The sequence below is a fragment of the Peromyscus maniculatus genome, chromosome 8 (genome assembly GCF_049852395.1).
Source record: "Peromyscus maniculatus bairdii isolate BWxNUB_F1_BW_parent chromosome 8, HU_Pman_BW_mat_3.1, whole genome shotgun sequence".
Taxonomy (NCBI): domain Eukaryota; kingdom Metazoa; phylum Chordata; class Mammalia; order Rodentia; family Cricetidae; genus Peromyscus; species Peromyscus maniculatus.
This window is the reverse complement of record NC_134859.1, coordinates 108,431,237-108,449,472: the sequence shown is the minus strand read 5'-3', so window position 1 is coordinate 108,449,472 and position 18,236 is coordinate 108,431,237. Positions and strand designations below refer to the sequence as shown.

The 18,236-nt window shown below is 48.0% G+C and overlaps 2 protein-coding genes across 2 annotated transcripts in view; one reads left to right on the top strand and one right to left on the bottom strand.

Moving 5' to 3' along the window:
• Nucleotides 1-9: 9 nt before the first annotated feature.
• Nucleotides 10-10,885, bottom strand: Tspan10 (tetraspanin 10). The gene is made up of 3 exons (XM_076544020.1): nucleotides 10,573-10,885; nucleotides 1,926-2,385; nucleotides 10-502 (listed from the first exon to the last, which is right to left on the bottom strand). Exons 1-3 carry the CDS (start codon nucleotides 10,883-10,885, stop codon nucleotides 139-141), a joined length of 1,137 nt encoding a protein of 378 aa, XP_076400135.1. The 3' UTR covers nucleotides 10-138.
• The window catches only part of Nploc4 (NPL4 homolog, ubiquitin recognition factor), a 60,417-nt gene continuing 52,885 nt past the window's right edge, over nucleotides 10,705-18,236 (top strand). The window contains exons 1-2 of the mRNA XM_006987690.4: nucleotides 10,705-10,898; nucleotides 16,685-16,765. Coding sequence (XP_006987752.1) covers nucleotides 10,884-10,898; nucleotides 16,685-16,765 — 96 coding nt within the window. The 5' untranslated portion in view covers nucleotides 10,705-10,883. The remainder of the gene's footprint in view (nucleotides 10,899-16,684; nucleotides 16,766-18,236) is intronic.

Below are 18,236 nucleotides of genomic sequence, written 5' to 3'. Positions count from 1 at the left end.
GTACATAGGTGGGACCGACAGATGTAGCAAAGAGGCAGTGGGCCAGGAGTGGAGTCCAGGAGTCTGTTCCGTGGGGACCTGCCACACCTTCCCTGGAAGATGAGGAGAGGCCTGGAACTTGTCCTGTACAGGGTCTTTTCAGCTCTGCTCAGTGGGGAGGGTGGTACTGGCACCTTCCAGAGGGCCGGGTTCTGTGTCCTTTGCTGCCTTTTGGACAGCCAGGGCCCTCAGCAGGCAGGCCGCCCACAGCAGTTCAGTCCCTTGGATCACAGCAACAGTGATGGCACAGCTGCCTATGGCCCGCATGTTCCCTCGCAGCCACTGTTGCAGCACAGGCCAGCAGCCCTGCAGGTATACTACTTGTCCAGCTGCATCCGGGTCCAGGTGCAACACCCCAAAGCCACACTGAGTGTTCACCAAAGCTCCCTCTTCCCTGGGGTTGATGCAGCAGGAGGCAGGAAGGCTGCAGGCTTGTACCCCGGGAGAGCTGCAGTTAAAGTACCTGCAAGGCATACAAGGTTTAGTCCTGGAGAGGAGGCCTGCCTTCAGACTCGCACGCATGCGTGCATGCATGCACGCATGCACGCACCCTTGCGTACATATGAAGGGGCATGTACATACACGTGCGCGCGCGCGCGCGCGCACACACACACACACACACACACACACACACACACACACGACACTCAGTTTCTTGTATCACATGCGTACACCCCTCTGTACTTGCGGACAGGGGTGGGGATCGGGTGGGGTGTCTGTCTTGGCAGGCAAGGAAATGTTCAGTGAAGTGGTTGAAGAAGAGGCGGTAAGAAGACCTTGCCCCATCCACACTGTGAGTTCACTTGAGCAGGCAGCATCAGAGAGGAAGCAGACTGAGTCCCCAGAGAAGCGTGCAGAATCGGCTGCAATAAGGGGTGGTAGTGGGCAGCAGCAAAGGCTCAGAGCTATGAGGAGCCCCCTGGTGGCTAAGGAGCCTCAGCTGCTCACCAGGCCCTGACAGCTACCAACAGAGTGTACTCTCTGTGACCAGGTTCTCCCAGAAACCGGGGAGTGTGTGTGTGTGTGGGGGGGGGACGTGGGGGGGATGAGGGAAGTGGGGGGGTTAGAGGGGATGCTTTGCAGGATCCCAGGAGCATGGTAGGCACCATATATTGCGGCTATGTTCAGAACAAATGACCGGTTCTTAGAACCTCCTCTGTCTCCATCCCTCGATGTTAACTGGCCTCAGAGGCTTCAGGGAGGGAGCATGGGGTTTATCCTGCCTGTTACAGGGAGGACAGGCGTGGCTCAGGGTGTCTGTGCATGGGCAGATGCAGACAAATCAGGGACTCTCAAGCAGAACATAAAATATTGTGTCACGCCTAAATCGGAAGTTCAATCACACTCACAGGAACACATGCATACAGACCTGTGGAGTCATGAACTCAACTAACCTACGGTATTTTTCTTGACACTGAGATGTCCTGAGATTTTTTAAAAAAAATTACTTTCCTGGTATCTTCTGGCTTGGCCTCTCCATTTGATCCTCATAGTGGAGGGACAGTGTGGAGAAGCTGAGTCTGGGCTCTAGAGTTGGCCAAAAGTTGGGCTCATTCAAGTTTAAGGCCCATGGCCTAGGCAAAGGCAAGTGCCACATACCTTGTGAGTAAGTGCACACATTGGCATGTCGGTCTGTGTATATGTGGTGTATGTGTGTGCCTCAGGATGAGACTTTGTTTTGTGTTTACACAAAAGGGATATATGAGAGTGCATTTGTATGCACACAAGGAAACTTGTGTGCAGGCATGTGGAAGCAGAAGTGCAAGGCGTGTGGTTGTATGTGGACACGAGAACACACACATGTATACGCATGCATGCTCAAGTGGGTGAGTGAGGCACCCAGACCACCCCTTCTCTTGCCCGTGTGGGGTGCGGGGGGCACTCACAGGTTCTGTTGCCAGTCCTGGTAGGAAACTGCCCCACAGCATTGCAGCCCCAGCTGGACTTGGTCGAGGAGGAAGCATAGGTCTGGATCATCCCGGTAGTGGACGATGGCCACATGTAGGGTATACTTGAGGCCATCCTGCAGTGGACCCCAGAGGGCCACCACCAGAGCCCCTGCCAGGGCTTCCAGGGCCAGGCAGGTGAGGACAGCTCCGCAGTAGAAGCGCAGTAGGCAGCTGTTCTTGCAGAGAGCACCCAGACATCCAGACAGGGTCACCACGCTGACCAGCAGGCCTCCCAGCAGCAGCCCCAACATGGGGTCCGTGGGCAGGGCTCCACCCCAGCCACCCTCCGGAGACCTTTTGACAGTCAGGCCCCAGAGCCCTGCTGCCAGGGCCCACAGGGCCAGCAGGGAGAAGAGGAAGTTGGAGAGGAAAGTCAGATACTTGACACAGCTACTTCCTGTGGGAAGTGGGAGAGAGGAGGCCTGGCCTTCCCTCCAGGCCTGGTGCTTTGCCCCAGGACAGCATCTGCAGCCCCAGGCCCCCACCTGATCCTCCCGGAGTGCTGGACCTGGGATGTTTGAAGCAGGTGGACTGTTCCTGGTGAGTGGCTGTGCGTGACCAGCAGTACCCTGCAGACAGAAAGGAAACTTAGATGATGTATTGATGAGTTCTCAGCACTCAGAACCAGCAGTACCCTGCAGACAGAGAGAAACTTAGATGATGTATTGATGAGTTCTCAGCACTCAGAACCAGCAGTACCCTGCAGACAGAGAGAAACTTAGAGGATGTATTGATGAGTTCTCAGCACTCAGAACCAGCAGTACCCTGCAGACAGAGAGAAACTTAGAGGATGTATTGATGAGTTCTCAGCACTCAGACTGTGACATCCGAAGGGGTGAGGCCTCACTGGAGAGGAGCTAAGAGGATGGGGTGAGCTTGGAGGAAGCTTGTGGGAGGGAGAATTGGATAGCTAGGGGCCTGGGAACTTGTGGCCTCATCCTGCTTAGGCAGGGAGCAGACGGCCAGTGAGGGGCCCTAGCTCACTGCCTACCTGGGTAGAGATGAGGTCAGCTGCAGATGTAACCAACCGTCTTATTAAATAAGAAGCACAGGACCAATGCAAAGAAGAAAGCCAAGAGGTCAGAGCTAAGAGCTAAAACCTTACCCTTCCTCCTGCGGTGGTCCTACCTCTCCGAACCAGAACTACCAGAACTACTTCCTGTGTCTGTCTTTTTTGTTTTTGTTTTTGTTTTTCGAGACAGGGTTTCTCTGTGTAGCTTTGCGCCTTTCCTGGAACTCACTATGTAGCCCAGGCTGGCCTCAAACTCCCAGAGATCCGCCTGCCTCTGCCTCCCGAGTGCTGGGATTAAAGGCGTGCGCCACCACTGCCCAGCCTGTGTCTGTCTTTTTATAGTGTTTCTGTTCTGCCTTCTCATTGGTTGTAAACCCAACCACATGACCACCTCGTCACGGCCTGTCTGTATAGACCTCCAGGTTTTGTATTGATTGGTATTGAGATTAAAGGCATGTGTGTCCAACACTGGCTGTATCCCTGAACACACAGAGACTTACCTAGCTCTGCCTACCAAGTGCTGGGATTACAAGCGTACGCCACCACTGCCCTGCTTTCCTATGGCTTGCTAATAGCTCTGACTCCTGGGCAACTTTATTTATTAACATACAAATAACATTTGAATACAAATAAAATATCACCATAGTCAGCCTCCTTTGGGGCCGTGTGATGACAGCGCCCCGGAAGGTCTGTGGTAAAGACTAGGTAGGACAGCACTTAAAAGATGCACCCAGGCCGGGTGGTGGTGGTGCAAGCCTTTAATCCCAGCACTTGGGAGGCAGAGGCAGGAGGATCCCTGTGAGTTCAAGGCCACTGTGGTCTGCAGAGCGAGTTCCAGGACAGCTAAGGCTACACAGAGAAACCCTGTCTCGAAAAAATTAATAAATTTTAAAAAAAGAGAAAAGATGCACCCACTTCCTCTCTTCCACGCCCTTGCCCAGGCGTTCTGTTCTTCCCCCAGGGCAGGAGGGTGGCGGGTGGGCCTGCTTCCCCTGCATCAGTCCACAGTACCCCAGCAGTGACTTTGTACAGCCACAGGAGGGACTTTCCTATCCAAACCAGAAACGCAGGCTGCCCGGGACAGAGAAGCTGCTCCTGTGACCATCCTTCCCGTCCTCTGTGAAATCAACCTTGATTTCTCTGCCTCACCTTGGACCCACCAACTGAACCTAGGCCAAGTATAGATACTATGCTTGACCTAGTGTGGAGGATACAGGGAGGGACTGTCTGGATCCTGCCTGCCTGGCTTTCTGGTCAGGGAGAGGAGCAGCTGGTAGACTGGGAGGCAGGGAAAACATGCCCTCTACCAGGTGGCTCAGCTGAGCAGGAAGACATGAGAGAGGCCCTCTACAGGGAGCTGGGGAAACCCCGCTCATGACCTGGTTCTTTTTTTCCTTCTTTCTTTTTCTTTTCTTCTCTTTCTTTCTTTCTTTCTTTCTTTCTTTCTTTCTTTCTTTCTTTCTCTCTCTCTCTCTCTCTCTCTCTCTCTCTCTCTCTCTCTCTCCCTCCCTCCCTCCCTCCCTCCCTCCCTCCCTCCCTTCCTTCCTTCCTTTCTTTCTTCCTTTCCTTTCCTTCCCCCCCCCCTCTTTCTTTCTTTCTTTCTTTCATTTTTTTCCCCCCTGAGACAGGATTTGTCTGTGTAGCCTTGGCTGTCCTGGAACTCACTGTGTAGACCAGGCTGGCCTTGAACTCATAGAGATCCACCTGCCTTTGCCTCCCAAGTGCTGGATTTAAAGGTGTATGCCACCACTGCCCTGGCCACTACCTGGTTTTTCTTTCTTTCTTTTTTTCCTCCCCCGAGACAGGGTTTCTCTGTGTAGTTTTGGTGCCCTGTCCTGGATCTTGCTCTATAGACCAGGCTGGCCTTGAACTCACAGAGATCCGCCTGGCTCTGCCTCCCAAGTGCTGGGAGTTCCACCACCACCCAGCTGGTTTTTCTAATGACAGTTTGACTTGGAAGAGACTACACCAGATGTCTAGGCAAGGGTTCCATGTCATCTCAGTCAACCCCATCACTTCCACCATGCTAGTCCAGCTGCGTGGGTGCCTCTTTTATCCCGAATTTGAAGCAGAATATATGAAGATTATTTGTCAGCAAATGGATAGCCTGCTGGAGCCCACTCGGCAATATGAAGACTGTCTGAGGCCACGGACATGACCACATTCAACTTCAAAGGACATTTGCCTTTACCTGCTCCTGAGCCCAGTGTCGGAGTTTCTTTCAGACCTACACCCAAGTGTAGCCATCGGTAAGGGGAGCCATCTGACTAGTGAAGCCCCACCCCAATCTGAGAGGGTCACCCATTGACATCAGCTTCATGACAAATCCTAGCACACAACTACACTGGGGGTGGAGCCAGGAGTCAGGTCGACTATAACCTGGTCCAGGGGCCTCCTGGCAGACCATAGGACTGAGAGACATCTTCAGCCTGAACTAGGCCATTAGACGCTTGCTCACCTGAGATAGCAGGGGGCTGCGTTCTCCCTCTTCCATCCTCCACATGAACTGAGAAAGCCACAGAGACAGGTGGCCCGGGGCCTCTCTGGACAGGTTATATGTGTTCCTGGTGTGATGGTCTTCCTTGGTTGCTCTGTAAACTGTACACCTCAGAGCTGGAGAGCTGCAAGCTCCACCCACGCAGCGATCACAGTGGGATCATGTGAGGAGTCACATTTTAGGGCTTAAGGCAGGCCCTTGCTTCTGCAGATGCAGCTGGTCTTTTTTCTTAGCCCCTAATTCACGGCCTTGGCTCTAGGGGTGCCCCTAATATCTGCACATTTGGTAAGTGGCTCTGGTGCTGGCCTCATGGTCATCACTGTTGAGTCTCAGCTCATCAGCTGTTCTACCAGCACCTTCAAAGGAACAGATCTCTGCAAACTGGTTCACAATGCTGTCTCCCAGGAGACCAATGGGCAGCACAAATGCCAATTCACCCCCCTAGTTGATCCAGTACAAAAACAAATCAGTATTCACATTCCAGATGTCCCCTCCCTCCAAGCTCCTCAAAAGCAGGATTTTGTTATGATCACCATACAGTCCTTGTGTCTAAAGGACTTGAGATATACCACTTGTTATGGAGACAGAAAACATGGTCAAAGGCTGTCAACACTGGACCCTACCAAACACTAACTCTGTGTGGCCTTCCACAGGTCTCCATGCTTCTGATTGGAATGTGTATGAGATGTGGATGTGTTTGTCAGTATCACTATAGGTGCACAGGACTTTCATAGATATCATCGACATGTTTAGGGCAGAGAAGATCCTACTGTACCTGCCACATGCCCCCTCCATTTCCACCCCAGAGCCCTTGAGTTTAAGCTTTTGATGGACATTCCAGGCCCAGCCTCTGATTTTAGAAGAGAAGGTCCTACTGTACCTGCCACATGCCCCCTCCATTCCCATCCCAGAGCCCTTGAGTTTAAGCTTTTGATGGACATTCCAGGCCCAGCCTCTGATTTTAGCTTTATTTTATTTATTTATTTATTTATTTATTTATTTATTTATTTATTTATTTATTTATTTATTTTATTTTATTTTATTTTATTTTTGGTTTTTTCGAGACAGGGTTTCTCTGCATAGCTTTGCGCCTTTCCTGGAACTCACTTGGTAGCCCAGGCTGGCCTCGAACTCGCAGAGATCCGCCTGCCTCTGCCTCCCGAGTGCTGGGATTAAAGGCGTGCGCCACCACCGCCCGGCTATTTTATTTATTTATTTATTTTTAAAGATTTATTTATTATGTATAGTGTTCTGCATGCATGTATGCCTGCAGGCCAGCAGAGGGCGCCAGATCTCATTACAGACGGTTGTGAGCCACCATGTGGTGGCTGGGAATTGAACTCAGGACCTCTGGAAGAGCAGCCAGTGCTCTTACCTTCTGAGCCATCTCTCCAGCCCCCTGATTTTAGCTTTATTTACCATTGTTCTGTCCTATAATTTTGTAGTCCAGACAAATTTGCTGGCCTCAAATGGTCTAGCACCTGTGTCATCCCCCATTGCCTGGAGCCCCCAGTGTCTTCCATAGTCGTCAGCACTTTTTTCTCCTTTTCTTCTCCCTAACCCCATTGTTGGGGATGGAATCCAGGACCTCTGCCAGTTTTAGACACCTCTTCCATCCAGGCTTTCACTATAGCCCAGGGTGCAGCAGCCTGCCACTGTATAAAATCACTTACATAAAATGTTCTCAACTGGGCTAGGTTTGTAGTTCAGTGGGAGAGCACTTGTCTACCACTCTTGCATTAGGCGCTGGATTCTTATTCTGTTCCCAGTATTGAAGAAAAAGGAGGAGGAGGAAGAGGAAGACTATGAGGAATAGAGTACCACAACATGAGTGAACCTTAAAAACATTATGAAAAGTGAAAATAGGCAGATATGAAAGTCACATTTTTTTGTTTGTTTTCAAGATAGGTTTTCTCTGTATAGCTCTGGCTGTCCTGGAACTTGCTCTGTAGATCAGTCTAGCCTTGAACTCAGAGATTGGCCAGCCTCTGCCTCCCAGTGCTGGGATTAAAGGCGTGCGTTACCAACCACCCTTCGAAAATCACATATTATTCAATTCCTCTTGTATGTAATATTCAGGCAGGGCATACCTGGCCCCTACATGGATCTGGACCAGGGTGGAGACAGCACCAAATTCCTGATGGACTTGGCGGCCAGTCAAAAAGCAGCTCAGGCATGCTTCTTAAATGGTTTTGAAGGTCTCCTTGATGATGACTATACCCAACCAAAGAGGGAAGTCAGATAGGAACTGGAGGAAGGAACCGAGAAAAGGACTACAGAGAAATACTGTTTACTGGCCTATTTCCTGGCTCATTCTCAGCCAGTTGTGTTAAAGGGCCCAGCCTTGAGCTGGGTGGTGGTGGCGCACGCCTTTAATCCCAGCACTCGGGAGGCAGAGCCAGGTGGATCTCTGTGAGTTCAAGGCCAGCTTGGACTACCAAGTGAGTTCCAGGAAAGGCGCAAAGCTACACAGAGAAACCCTGTCTCGAAAAACCACAAAAAAAAAAAAAAAAAAAAAAAGGGCTCAGCCTCACCTACCTGGGGATGGCGCTACCAATAGTGGATAGGCCCTCCCACCACAACCACCAGTGAAGACAGTCTTTCACAGCGAGGCCCCACAAACCAATGGGATCAAGGCCATTCCAACTGAAGTTCCTTTTTCCAAGGTGAGTCTAGGTCGTGTCAAACTCACAATAAAAGCTGAGCAGAATGACAACCCTGAGCATCTTTATTTTATTTTGAGACAGGGTCTCATTGCATAGCTCTGAATGTCCTGGAACTTGCTATGTAGACCACACTGGCCTTGAACTCAGAGCACCACCTATCTCTGCTTCCAGAGTGCTGGGGTTATAGGTGGGTGTCATCATACCCAGCCCCATCTTAAAAACAAATTAAGTGGGGGCTGGAGAGATGGCTCAGCGGTTAAGAGCACTGGCTGTTCTTCCAGAGGTCTTGAGTTCAATTCCCAGCAACCACATGGTGGCTCACAACCACCAGTAATGAGGTCTGGTGCCCTCTTCTGGCCTGAAAGCATGCATGTAGGCAGAATACTGTATACATAATAAATAAATAAATCTTAAGAAAAAAATCGCAAAAAAATAAAGTGTGTGCATATGTACTATAGTGTGTGTGTGTGTGTGTGTGTGTGTGTGTGACATTAAGAGGACAACTTCCAATAATTTGTTTTTCTTTCCACTTTGTGGGTTCAGGGGATTAAGTTTAAGTAATTAGACTTGACATATGCACCTTGATTTACTTGGCCTCATGACCATTTTATTTTTATTTTGTATGTTTTATGAGTGTTTCATCTTCTTGCTAGAAGGGGCCATTGGTTCCCTTGGAACTGGAGTTACAGCAGATTGGGAGTCACCATGTGGGTGCTGGGAATGGAAACCTATCCTCTGGAAAAGCAGCTAATGCTCTCAACTGCTGAGCCATCTTGCCAGCTCCTAACCATCTTATTTTAAACATATTCTATCAACCTCTGTGGTAGTTTGAATGAAAATGGCCCCCATAGGCTCATAGAGACTGGCACTATTGGGAGATGTGGCCTTATTGGAGTAAGTGTGGAATTGTTGGAAGAAAAGTGTCACAGGTTGGGGACTTTGAGGTCTTAGATCCTCAGACTAGGCTAGTGGCTCACAGTCTCTTCCTGCTGCCTTGAATCTGGATGTAGAACTCTCAGCTACCTCTTTAGCACCATGTCTGCCTGCATGCCACAATGCTTCCTGCCATGATGACAATGGACTAAACCTCTGAACAGTAAGCCAGCCCCAATTAAATGTTTTCCTTTGTAAATTTGTCATGGTCGTGGTTTCTCTTCAATAGAATAGAAACCCTAAGACACCCTCTCTATCTATTCTTACTTTGGTTGTGTGTTTATCATTAATAGCTACCTGATGTTACATATCTGCAACTTGGTCTGCCTCTGGGGTACCTGCACCAAGGCAGGAACCTATGTCCTTTCTACTCTACTCCCAGTGCCAGAGCCATGCAAACGCTGTTACATGCAGTAAAATATATTGATGGAAAGAATACGCCAAAATCGAAATAACAGAGGCTAAAGAACATGTGTGATCAGCACTAATATTGGCAGTGATGATGGGTTCAATGAAATTAAAAAGAGGGGAACCAGGTGTGATGGTGGACATCTACAATCCCAATATTCAGGAAGCAGAGGTAGGAAGATTTCAAATGTAGGAGACCCTGACTAAAAATGGGCTTTGGATGTGGACTACTTGGTAGAATGCTTTCCTACCACACATGGAGCCCTGGGTTTTACCCCAACATCTGTAAAACTGGGTGTGACGGCACACTCCTGTAGTCCAAGCATCAGGAGGTGGAGACAGGAGAATCAAAAGCTCAAGTTCAGGGCTGGAGAGATGGCTCAACAACTAAGAGCATGTGATGCTCTTCTAGAGAACTTGGGTTTGGCTCCTGGCACCCACATGGTGGGTCTCAATCATCTGAAACTCCAGTTCCAAAGGATCCACTCCCTCTTCTGCCTTTCTCTGGCACCAGGCCCGAATGTGTTTTGGCATACATACAAGCAGGCAAAACACTCATACACATATAACACATAAAATCTTAAAAAAAAAAAAATCTAGTCAACTGGGTTGGCATGCGCCTTTAATCCCAGCACCTGGGAGGCAGAGGTAGGTGGATCTCGGTGAGTTCGAGACCAGCCTGATCTACAAAGCGAGTTCCAGGACAGCCAGGGCTACACAGAGAAAGCCTGTCTCGAAAAACAACCCCCCCCCCCCCAAAAAAAAAACAAAACCCAAACCAAAAAAATCCCCAAAACACAAAAACAAAACCAACCAACCAAACAAACAAATAGGTGGCTTTTAGCCTCTTAAAAGATTTCCATAAGGTCTCCTTCAAATCATGTGCAAGAAGTGCAAAAGAAGGCCCCGCTCATTGCTGGAAAATTGTGAAGACGGTACAGAACTCGCTCAGCGGCTAGTTTTGGGGTGACATCTCGATGCTTTTTCTTCTTGGGGCTTTTCTGTATTGCTCGAACGTTCAGAAACAAGTCTTTTTTGCAGGTTTCTTCTGAACTCTGGGTCTGTTGCTGAGCATAGGAGGCCGGGCCCAGACGCGGGGGTATGGGCGGGGCCGAGGTGAGCGCGGCTCCACTTGCGCATGCGCGCGGCCGTTGGCGGGGCCGGAACCTTGTTTCGCCTGTGTGTTCGCCCGGCGGAGTGCGTTGAGCGAAGCACTGGACGTCGGCGGCTGGCGGAGCCGGGCGGCGAAGCTGGAGCGGCGGTGGCGGCGGCGGCGGGAGGCCGAGGCCGGGGCTGAGGCCGAGGCCGGAGTTGCGAGGCCTTTGGGGAGGCAGGCGGCGGCAGCCCGGGGCTCGAACCCGGAGGCAGGAGCGGCCACCATGGCCGAGAACATCGTGAGTGAGGCGGCCGGGAGGGAGCGGGGCGCCGGGATGAGGCAGCAGATTTGCCGGCGTCCTGGGCGGGCCCGCGCGGGACGGTGCTCGGCGCCTGCGGCTCCTCCTCACCAGCCCTGGGTTTGTGGAGGTACCTCAGCTGGGCCTGGAGAGGCTGGCGGGAAGGAGGCCGAGCGGTCCGAGTGGAGCGGCCTCCCTCCTCCCTGCTGCCGCAGGTTGCTCCGAGCGACCCCAGCCTCCTCCAGGCCCCGAAGCCGCTTACGTCCTTTCCTCCTGCCCTTAGGGCTTTCTCCTCCCCCATCCCAGCAGTGCCTCGTCATGATTTCACTCCGGAAGAGTAGTCGGGAGAAGGGCATCAGTAGGGAACCCCTTCCCCACAAAGGAAGTGGCCCAGGGGGTTAGACAGCAACCTGGAGGGACCGGCCCCTCTTTGGCAGAGACAGCTGACTACCTGTTGAAAAGGAGTGTGATAAAGAAGGCTGATTTCACTTTGGCCTGACAGTAGAGATAGTTTGTCACCCTCCCACCCCACCATGGAATATGCCGTTGGAACGAGAGAGAGGAAAACCAGCGGGTAGCCTTTAGTTAACCTGTGGGAGCTCGTCTCCGAAGTAAATGTGGCAGGGGTTGGGGAATGGCGTGAGTAACAGGCTGGTCTGACAGAAGAAGTGTGGTCAACACTAAGGGGTGTTTGGGATTTCTGGGAAACTGGAACCATGTTGGGTGCCTTAGGCCCGGGACAGTTCTGTAGTGGTTCCATGCATTCGAAATAACATCACTTCTTTCTGGATTACATGGGTTTCCAGGGAAGTTCAGCTCTTGAAGCATTTTGTTTTACTTTTGAGACAGTCTTACCATTTTATACCACACCATCCTTGACCTTGACATCTTCCTGCCACAGCTTCCTCACACTGGGATTGCAGACAAGGGCTGTCATTTCTGGTAGGTTAAGAGTTAAGGCTTTTCTCTGAGGGAGGCTTCTCTTTCCCTACAGTTTCATTTAGGGGTCTTCTGTTCTCTCTGTATTTCCCATCCTGACTTTTAAAACAAAGGCTGACTTTAGTTTTAAAACTAAAATTTACTAACTTAGATGACTTGCCTAGAAATAGGTGAGGTATCAGCAGTTAAGAACTGCTTATTAAACTTTCTACACACTGTAATGATCTTTACTGAGGTAAAGTATTTGTTCAGGTATTCCAAAGGCTCTCATGGGTACCGGTGGGTCTTAAATTGACTTTCTCAGGTTGTAAGGAATTAATAAACTCTTCTGAAGTTGATTTCAGAAATTTTACTTTTTAAAAAAAATTTATTTTTATTCTATGTGTATTGGTGTTTTGCCTTCAGTGTATCTGTGTGAGGGTGCCAGATCCCCTGGAATTGGAGTTACAGACAGTTGTGAGCTGCCATGTGGGTTCTGGAATTGAACCCAGGTCCTGTGGAAGAGCAGCCAGTGCTCTTAACTGTTGAGCCATCTCTCCAGCTCCCAGAAGTTTTACTTTTAAGTTTATGTATTTATGTGCATGGGTGTTTTGCCTCCATATATGTGTACCACTTGGATGCCTGGTTCCCAAAGAGGCCAGAATAGGGTATTGGATCCCCAGGAACTGGCATTATAAATGGTTGTGAGACACCGTGTGGGTGCAGGGAATTGAACCCAGATCCTCTGGAAGAGCAAGCAGTGCTCTCTCTCTCTCTCAAAATAATTTATTTAACTTTATTTTATGTGCATTGGTGTGAAGGTGTCAGATCCTCTGGAACTGGAGTTAGAGACAGTTGTGAGCTGCCATGTGGGTGCTGGGAATTGAACCCAGGTCCTCTGGAAGAACAGCCAGTGCTCGTAACTGCTGAGCCAGCGCTCCAGCTTGTTCCCTCACATCTAACTTATTCAGAATCTGTGTTCTCCATGTGGCCCATCTGTCTGTTCCATATATTTTCTTTTGTAGCCTGTGTCAGAGGTTAATCTAAAACTTTGTTAGTAGAAATTTCCTTCTTCTTCTTCTTTTTTTTTTTTTTAAATATTTATTTATTATGTATACAGCATGTATGACTGCAGGCCAGAAGAGGGCACCAGATGTCATTACAGATGTTTGTGAGCCACCATGTGGTTGCTGGGAATTGAACTCAGGACCTCTGGAAGATCAGTCAGTGCTCTTGACCTCTGAGCCATCTCTCCAGCCCGAAATTTCCTTCTTCTTAAACTCAGACTCTTATAACGTGTTGTAGATCAGGTAGAGTGACTTGCACTGTAGAATTCTTCTTTGATAAACTAGGTGTTGGGACATAGGCCTGTAATCCAGGACTTGGGAAGATAAGCAAGGAGGATAGAGAATTTGAAGCCACTTTGGACTACATGGTGTGTACAAACCAAAATCAACCAAACAAAAGGATTCTTCCTTGGGACTTCTTTCTCATAATGCTTGGGTGACAGACTCCCATTTCTGAGTAATTGGATGAGGAAGCATTTGTAGAGCCTTGTGTGGAACAATCCTTTTCTACACCATGTATGGTGATATTTTATTTGTGCTGAAATGTGATTTTATTTGAATGTTAATAAATAAAGTTGCCTGGGGGTCAGAGCTAATAGCAAGCCATAGCAGAAGCCAGGCGGTGGAGGTGCACACCTTTAATCCGATCACATGGCAGGCAGAGTCTGTGTGTTCAAGGACATAGCCAGCTTGGAGACACACACCTTTTATCTGAATACCAACCATAGAGACCTGGAGGTCTGTATAGACAGGCAGTGATGAGGGGTTTACAACCAATGAGAAGGCAGAACAGAAAGTCAATAAAAAGACAGACACACAAGAAGTAGGTCTCCTCAGGGGAAAGGCAGCCGCAGGGGGTGGGGTAAGAAGGCGGTCTTGGTCTCAGTTCTTAGCTACTGCTCTGACCTCTTGGGCTTTTAACTCTGCATTTGGCTGTGTTTCTTATTTAATAAAACCATTCAGAGTTACATCTACACCATGAATATGTATTACTCTCATTTGCTAATAAAAACCTGATTGGCTGATAGCTGGGCAGAAAGAGATTGAATTCTGGGAAGAGGAAGGGGGATCAGAAAATGCAGAGAAGCAAGATAAGAATGTTGTACTGAGAAAAGGTACCAAGCCATGTGGTTAAACATAGATAAGAGTTATGGGTTAATTTAAGTGTAAGAGCTAGTGAGTAATAAGCTTGAGCTACCAGCCAAGCATTTATAATTAATATAAGCCTCTGTGTGGTAATTTGGGAAGCAGCTGCTGGGTATTTGGGAACAAGCAGTCTGGACAGGAAATGTCTGATTACAGAGCCTTCCTCAGAGAAGCAGAGGTTTTTACTTTTTGACATGTCTCAGTGTTGAAGACAGATTGAAGAATGAAATATGTGCAAATAGTTTCCTTACATTTATAAAGGTGTTTTTCTTTGGTATCAAATCCCAAGTGAAGAGTACTAGAAATCAGAAGTCACTTACATTTGCACTTAATACAGATGAGTGAGCAGGGTGAGGAAATGGGACACAATTCTATGCCCTTTAACAATCAAGATATTCATAGGGACTATCCAGAACAAAATCTAAATGTTGAATATACATGGCAAAGCCAAGTGAAAGTCACCAAAAATTAGAGACATGATTGTGCTATTTTAGAAAACTCACATTATTCTTAATTGTTTGATGAAAGTAGACAAAATTCAGTTGACTGTAAACCATTATGGAGTTCTGCAATGTGTCATTAGAAATCTTTAAACAATGCCTTGTCAACATTTTTTATCTGCAAAGCGTTTTCTATATAGTGTACCATTAATGACTGCCAGAGTAGGAAGTACAGCAGCGGCATTTTCTGAGGTATTTTGTGTTTTCCCTCTTAGCCCTTGGGTGGCCGGGAGAAACTGCCTGGTTTATAGGGCATGCCATTTCATGCCAGCATAATGAATGACATGTTCTCAGAAGGCTTGGACCAGTATAGAAATCAAGGCCTAGAAACTGGTCCATGTCTAGGAGTCTTGAAGGCAGCCAACGTTTTTAGCTTTGCCTTGACTTTGAAATACATTTTGTTAAGACTGCCTAGAAATCAAACTATTAATGATAGAATTTATCATGGTATTAAGGGCCTTTATTTTATTTTACTTTTTAATTAATTTATCTTTTATTTTTATGTGTATGTGTGTGCGCGCGTGTGCTTGTGTGAAATTTATGTGCTGCCCCACAAGCATGCAGGATTCTGTGGAGCAGAAGTGGGTATTTCATCCCAGAGATCTGGAGTTACAGACAGTTGAGAGCTGCCAGTAGGTGCTGGGAATTGAACCCAATCTTCTGTAAGAGCAGCTATTGCTCTCAAGAGCTGAGCCATCTCTCCAGCTCTTGTTTTTTTTTTTTTTTTAAGATAGTTTCATGTGATGCCCTCTTCTGACCTTGAAGGGCAATACATGCATGTGGTGCACAGACATACACGCAGGCAAAAACACTTATTTAATATTTCTTTTTTTAAAGATTTATTTATTATGTATAGTGTTCTAGCTGCATGTTTCCTGCATGCCAGAAGAGGGCACCAGATCCCATTATAGATGGTATGTGGTTACTGGGAATCAAACTCAGGTCCTCTGGAAGAACAACCAGTGCTCTTAACCTCTGAGCCACCTCTCCAGCCCCTGGCAAAACACTTATACATGTAAAATTAAAAAAAAAAATCTATCTTAAGGTGGTCTCATGTAGCCCAGGCTGGCCTCTTCTTTTGCTCTTGCCTCCACCTCTGGAGTGCTTGGGATTATAGGTATTCCTACCATGTTTAGCCTTGAAGTTGCATGTTCTACATGAAACTATAGGGTGTTTGAATCAGGATGGTACTCTAGGCCATCTTTCATGTGTCGATATGACTCACCTCTCTTGTGGGAAAGCTGGACACAGTGGTGTACATCAGTAACTGCAGTGTAGGAAGTGGAGGTGGGAGGAGCCAGTTGCTTGTTGGCCAGCCAGTGCAGCTGAAGTGGTGAGCTCCGGGTTCAGGGAGCCCTGTCCCCCAAAAATGGAGAGCAGTAGAGGAAGATGCCCTATGTTGACTTCTTGACACCATGTGGATGTGCACAAGTGGGTGTACTTGTGCACTTAGGTACACGCACAACATACATACCAAAGAACGGTGGGGAAGAGTGACTCCTACCTTTCAGTTTCAGCAGTCCAGACGCCAACAGACTTCAAGTGTAAGTCTTGTTTTTTAGAGACAGGGTTTGTCTGTGTAGTTTTGTGCCTTTCGTGGAACTTGCTTTGGAGACCAGGCTGGCCTCAAACTCACAGAGATCCGCCTGGCTCTGCCTCCTGAGTGCTGAGTTTAAAGGCGTGTGCCACCGCCTTTTTAAATTTAATTAGTTTATTTACTTTTTATGTATATTTGGGTTTTTGCCTGCATGTATGTCTGTGTCAGGATGCCAGGTCCTCCCTGGAGTTACAGACAATTGTGAGCTGCCATGTGGGTGCTGGGAATTAAACTCAGATCCTTTGGAAGAGCAGCCAGTGCTCTTAATTGCTGAGCCATCTCTCCAGCCCTTCAAGTGTAAGTCTTATAAAATGGATGTCTCAGAGCCGGGCGTGGTGGCGCACGCCTTTAATCCCAGCACTTGGGAGGCAGAGCCAGGCGGATCTCTGTGAGTTCGAGGCCAGCCTGGGCTACCAAGTGAGCTCCAGGAAAGGCGCAAAGCTACACAGAGAAACCCTGTCTCGAAAAACCAAAAAAAAAAAAAAATAAAAATTAAAAAAAAAAAAAAAAATGGATGTCTCATTAGGTACAGTAACCATCTTACTTCATTTACAATAGATAATCCGAGTCCAATCCCCGGATGGAGTGAAGCGGATCACAGCAACAAAGAGAGAAACAGCTGCAACCTTTTTGAAAAAGGTACCTGTGGCCAGTCTTCTGGGGTTGTCCCCTCCAGTGTGCCTGTCCATGCCTTGTCTTGTTAACTTTTTCCTCCTGCCACCAAGATGTCAGCTGTGTGGCTTTTCTCTGTGTGATAGAACTGGCTACCTGCTGGATTGTCGTGGTGGTGGGAGGGGGTAAGGGTAGGGAGGGAGAGAGGGAGATGGGGCAGACAGAGACAGAAAGACAAAGTCTCACTCTAGGCTGGCCTTGGACTCTAAGCAATTCTGCCTTAGCTTCCTGAGTGCTGCTGGGGTTACATGTATGAGTCACCTTGCAGAACTCTGGCTCAGATGTTTGACACAGTTGCTCTCTACCAGGCCATGGCAGATGTCAAAGTACTTTGCAAGAGTAATTTTTGAGAATGAAAATTCGGAGCTGAGTGTGGTGCTCATTCATACCTGTTATCTCATCTCAGGAGGTTGAGACAAGAGAAGTTGAAGGCCTGCGTAGGTCTTGTAGTGAACTGTGACCAGCCAGATCCATGGAATGATATGCTTTCTCACACACACTGAGCAAGTTCTGGAACTCTGTGTAGATCAGGCTGGCCTCAAACTCACAAAGATCCGCCTGCCTCTGCCTCCCGAGTGCTGGGATTAAAGGCGTGCCCCACCACCGCCCCAATTGGTGAAGTATTTAAAATGTTAGAGGCAACCTTACTGATGCCTTTGCTACATTTCTTCAAATCTAAAACATAATCAAGCTTCCAAAGGAATGTCACTATGTATACCTAGGAAACTAAAAATGGAATTACACTTGCTTTCCCTTGTCATTAGAATTTTATTTTGTGCTTTAGTACTTTTTAAAAGTTATTTGGAGCCGGCAGAGGCAGGCAGAACTCTGTGAGTTCAAGGCCAGCCTGGTCTCCAAAGCGAGTTCCAGGAAAGGCACAAAGCTACACAGAGAAACCCTGTCTTGAAAAACCAAAAAAAAAAATAAAAATAAATAAAAATAAAAACAACGAGCCAGGTAGTGGTGGTGCACGCCTTTAATCCCAGCAGAGGCAAGTCGATCTCTGTGAGTTTCAGGCCAGCCTGGTCTACAGAGTGAGTTCCAAGAGAGCCAGCATGGTTACACAGAGAAACTCTGTCTTGAAAAGCCAAAAATAAATAAATAAATAAATAAATAAATAAATAAATAAATAAATAAATAAACAAACAAACTTAATTACATTAGAACAGGTCACAAATGGCCATATAATGTCACCTTGAACACTGGCACACCTTGTAAACAACATGGTCTTACAGACCAAGTCTGTGTCCAAACTGACACCTGCCTGGGCTTGGGTAAACTTGTCCCTCCAAATGGCTTAGCTTGCTATCCCACCAAACAAGCCAATTAGTGAATGACCAAAGAAGGGAAAAGTTGGATGCTGAGCTCTGCTAGTTAAAATGCAATGAGCAGCCTGGGTACTGGGAGTCAGTGTCCTCTCAACACTGGCAGAAGAAGA

Excerpts from the sequence above, each read along its gene's own strand:
- Tspan10 (XM_076544020.1), bottom strand. The coding sequence starts at position 10,885 with ATGGTGGCCGCTCCTGCCTCCGGGTTCGAGCCCCGGGCTGCCGCCGCC. Across the intron at positions 2,386-10,572 it reads GGCCCGGCCTCCTATGCTCA|GAAGTAGCTGTGTCAAGTAT; the intron begins GCAACAGACCCA and ends CACTTCCCACAG. Across the intron at positions 503-1,925 it reads CAGGACTGGCAACAGAACCT|GTACTTTAACTGCAGCTCTC; the intron begins GTGAGTGCCCCC and ends TATGCCTTGCAG.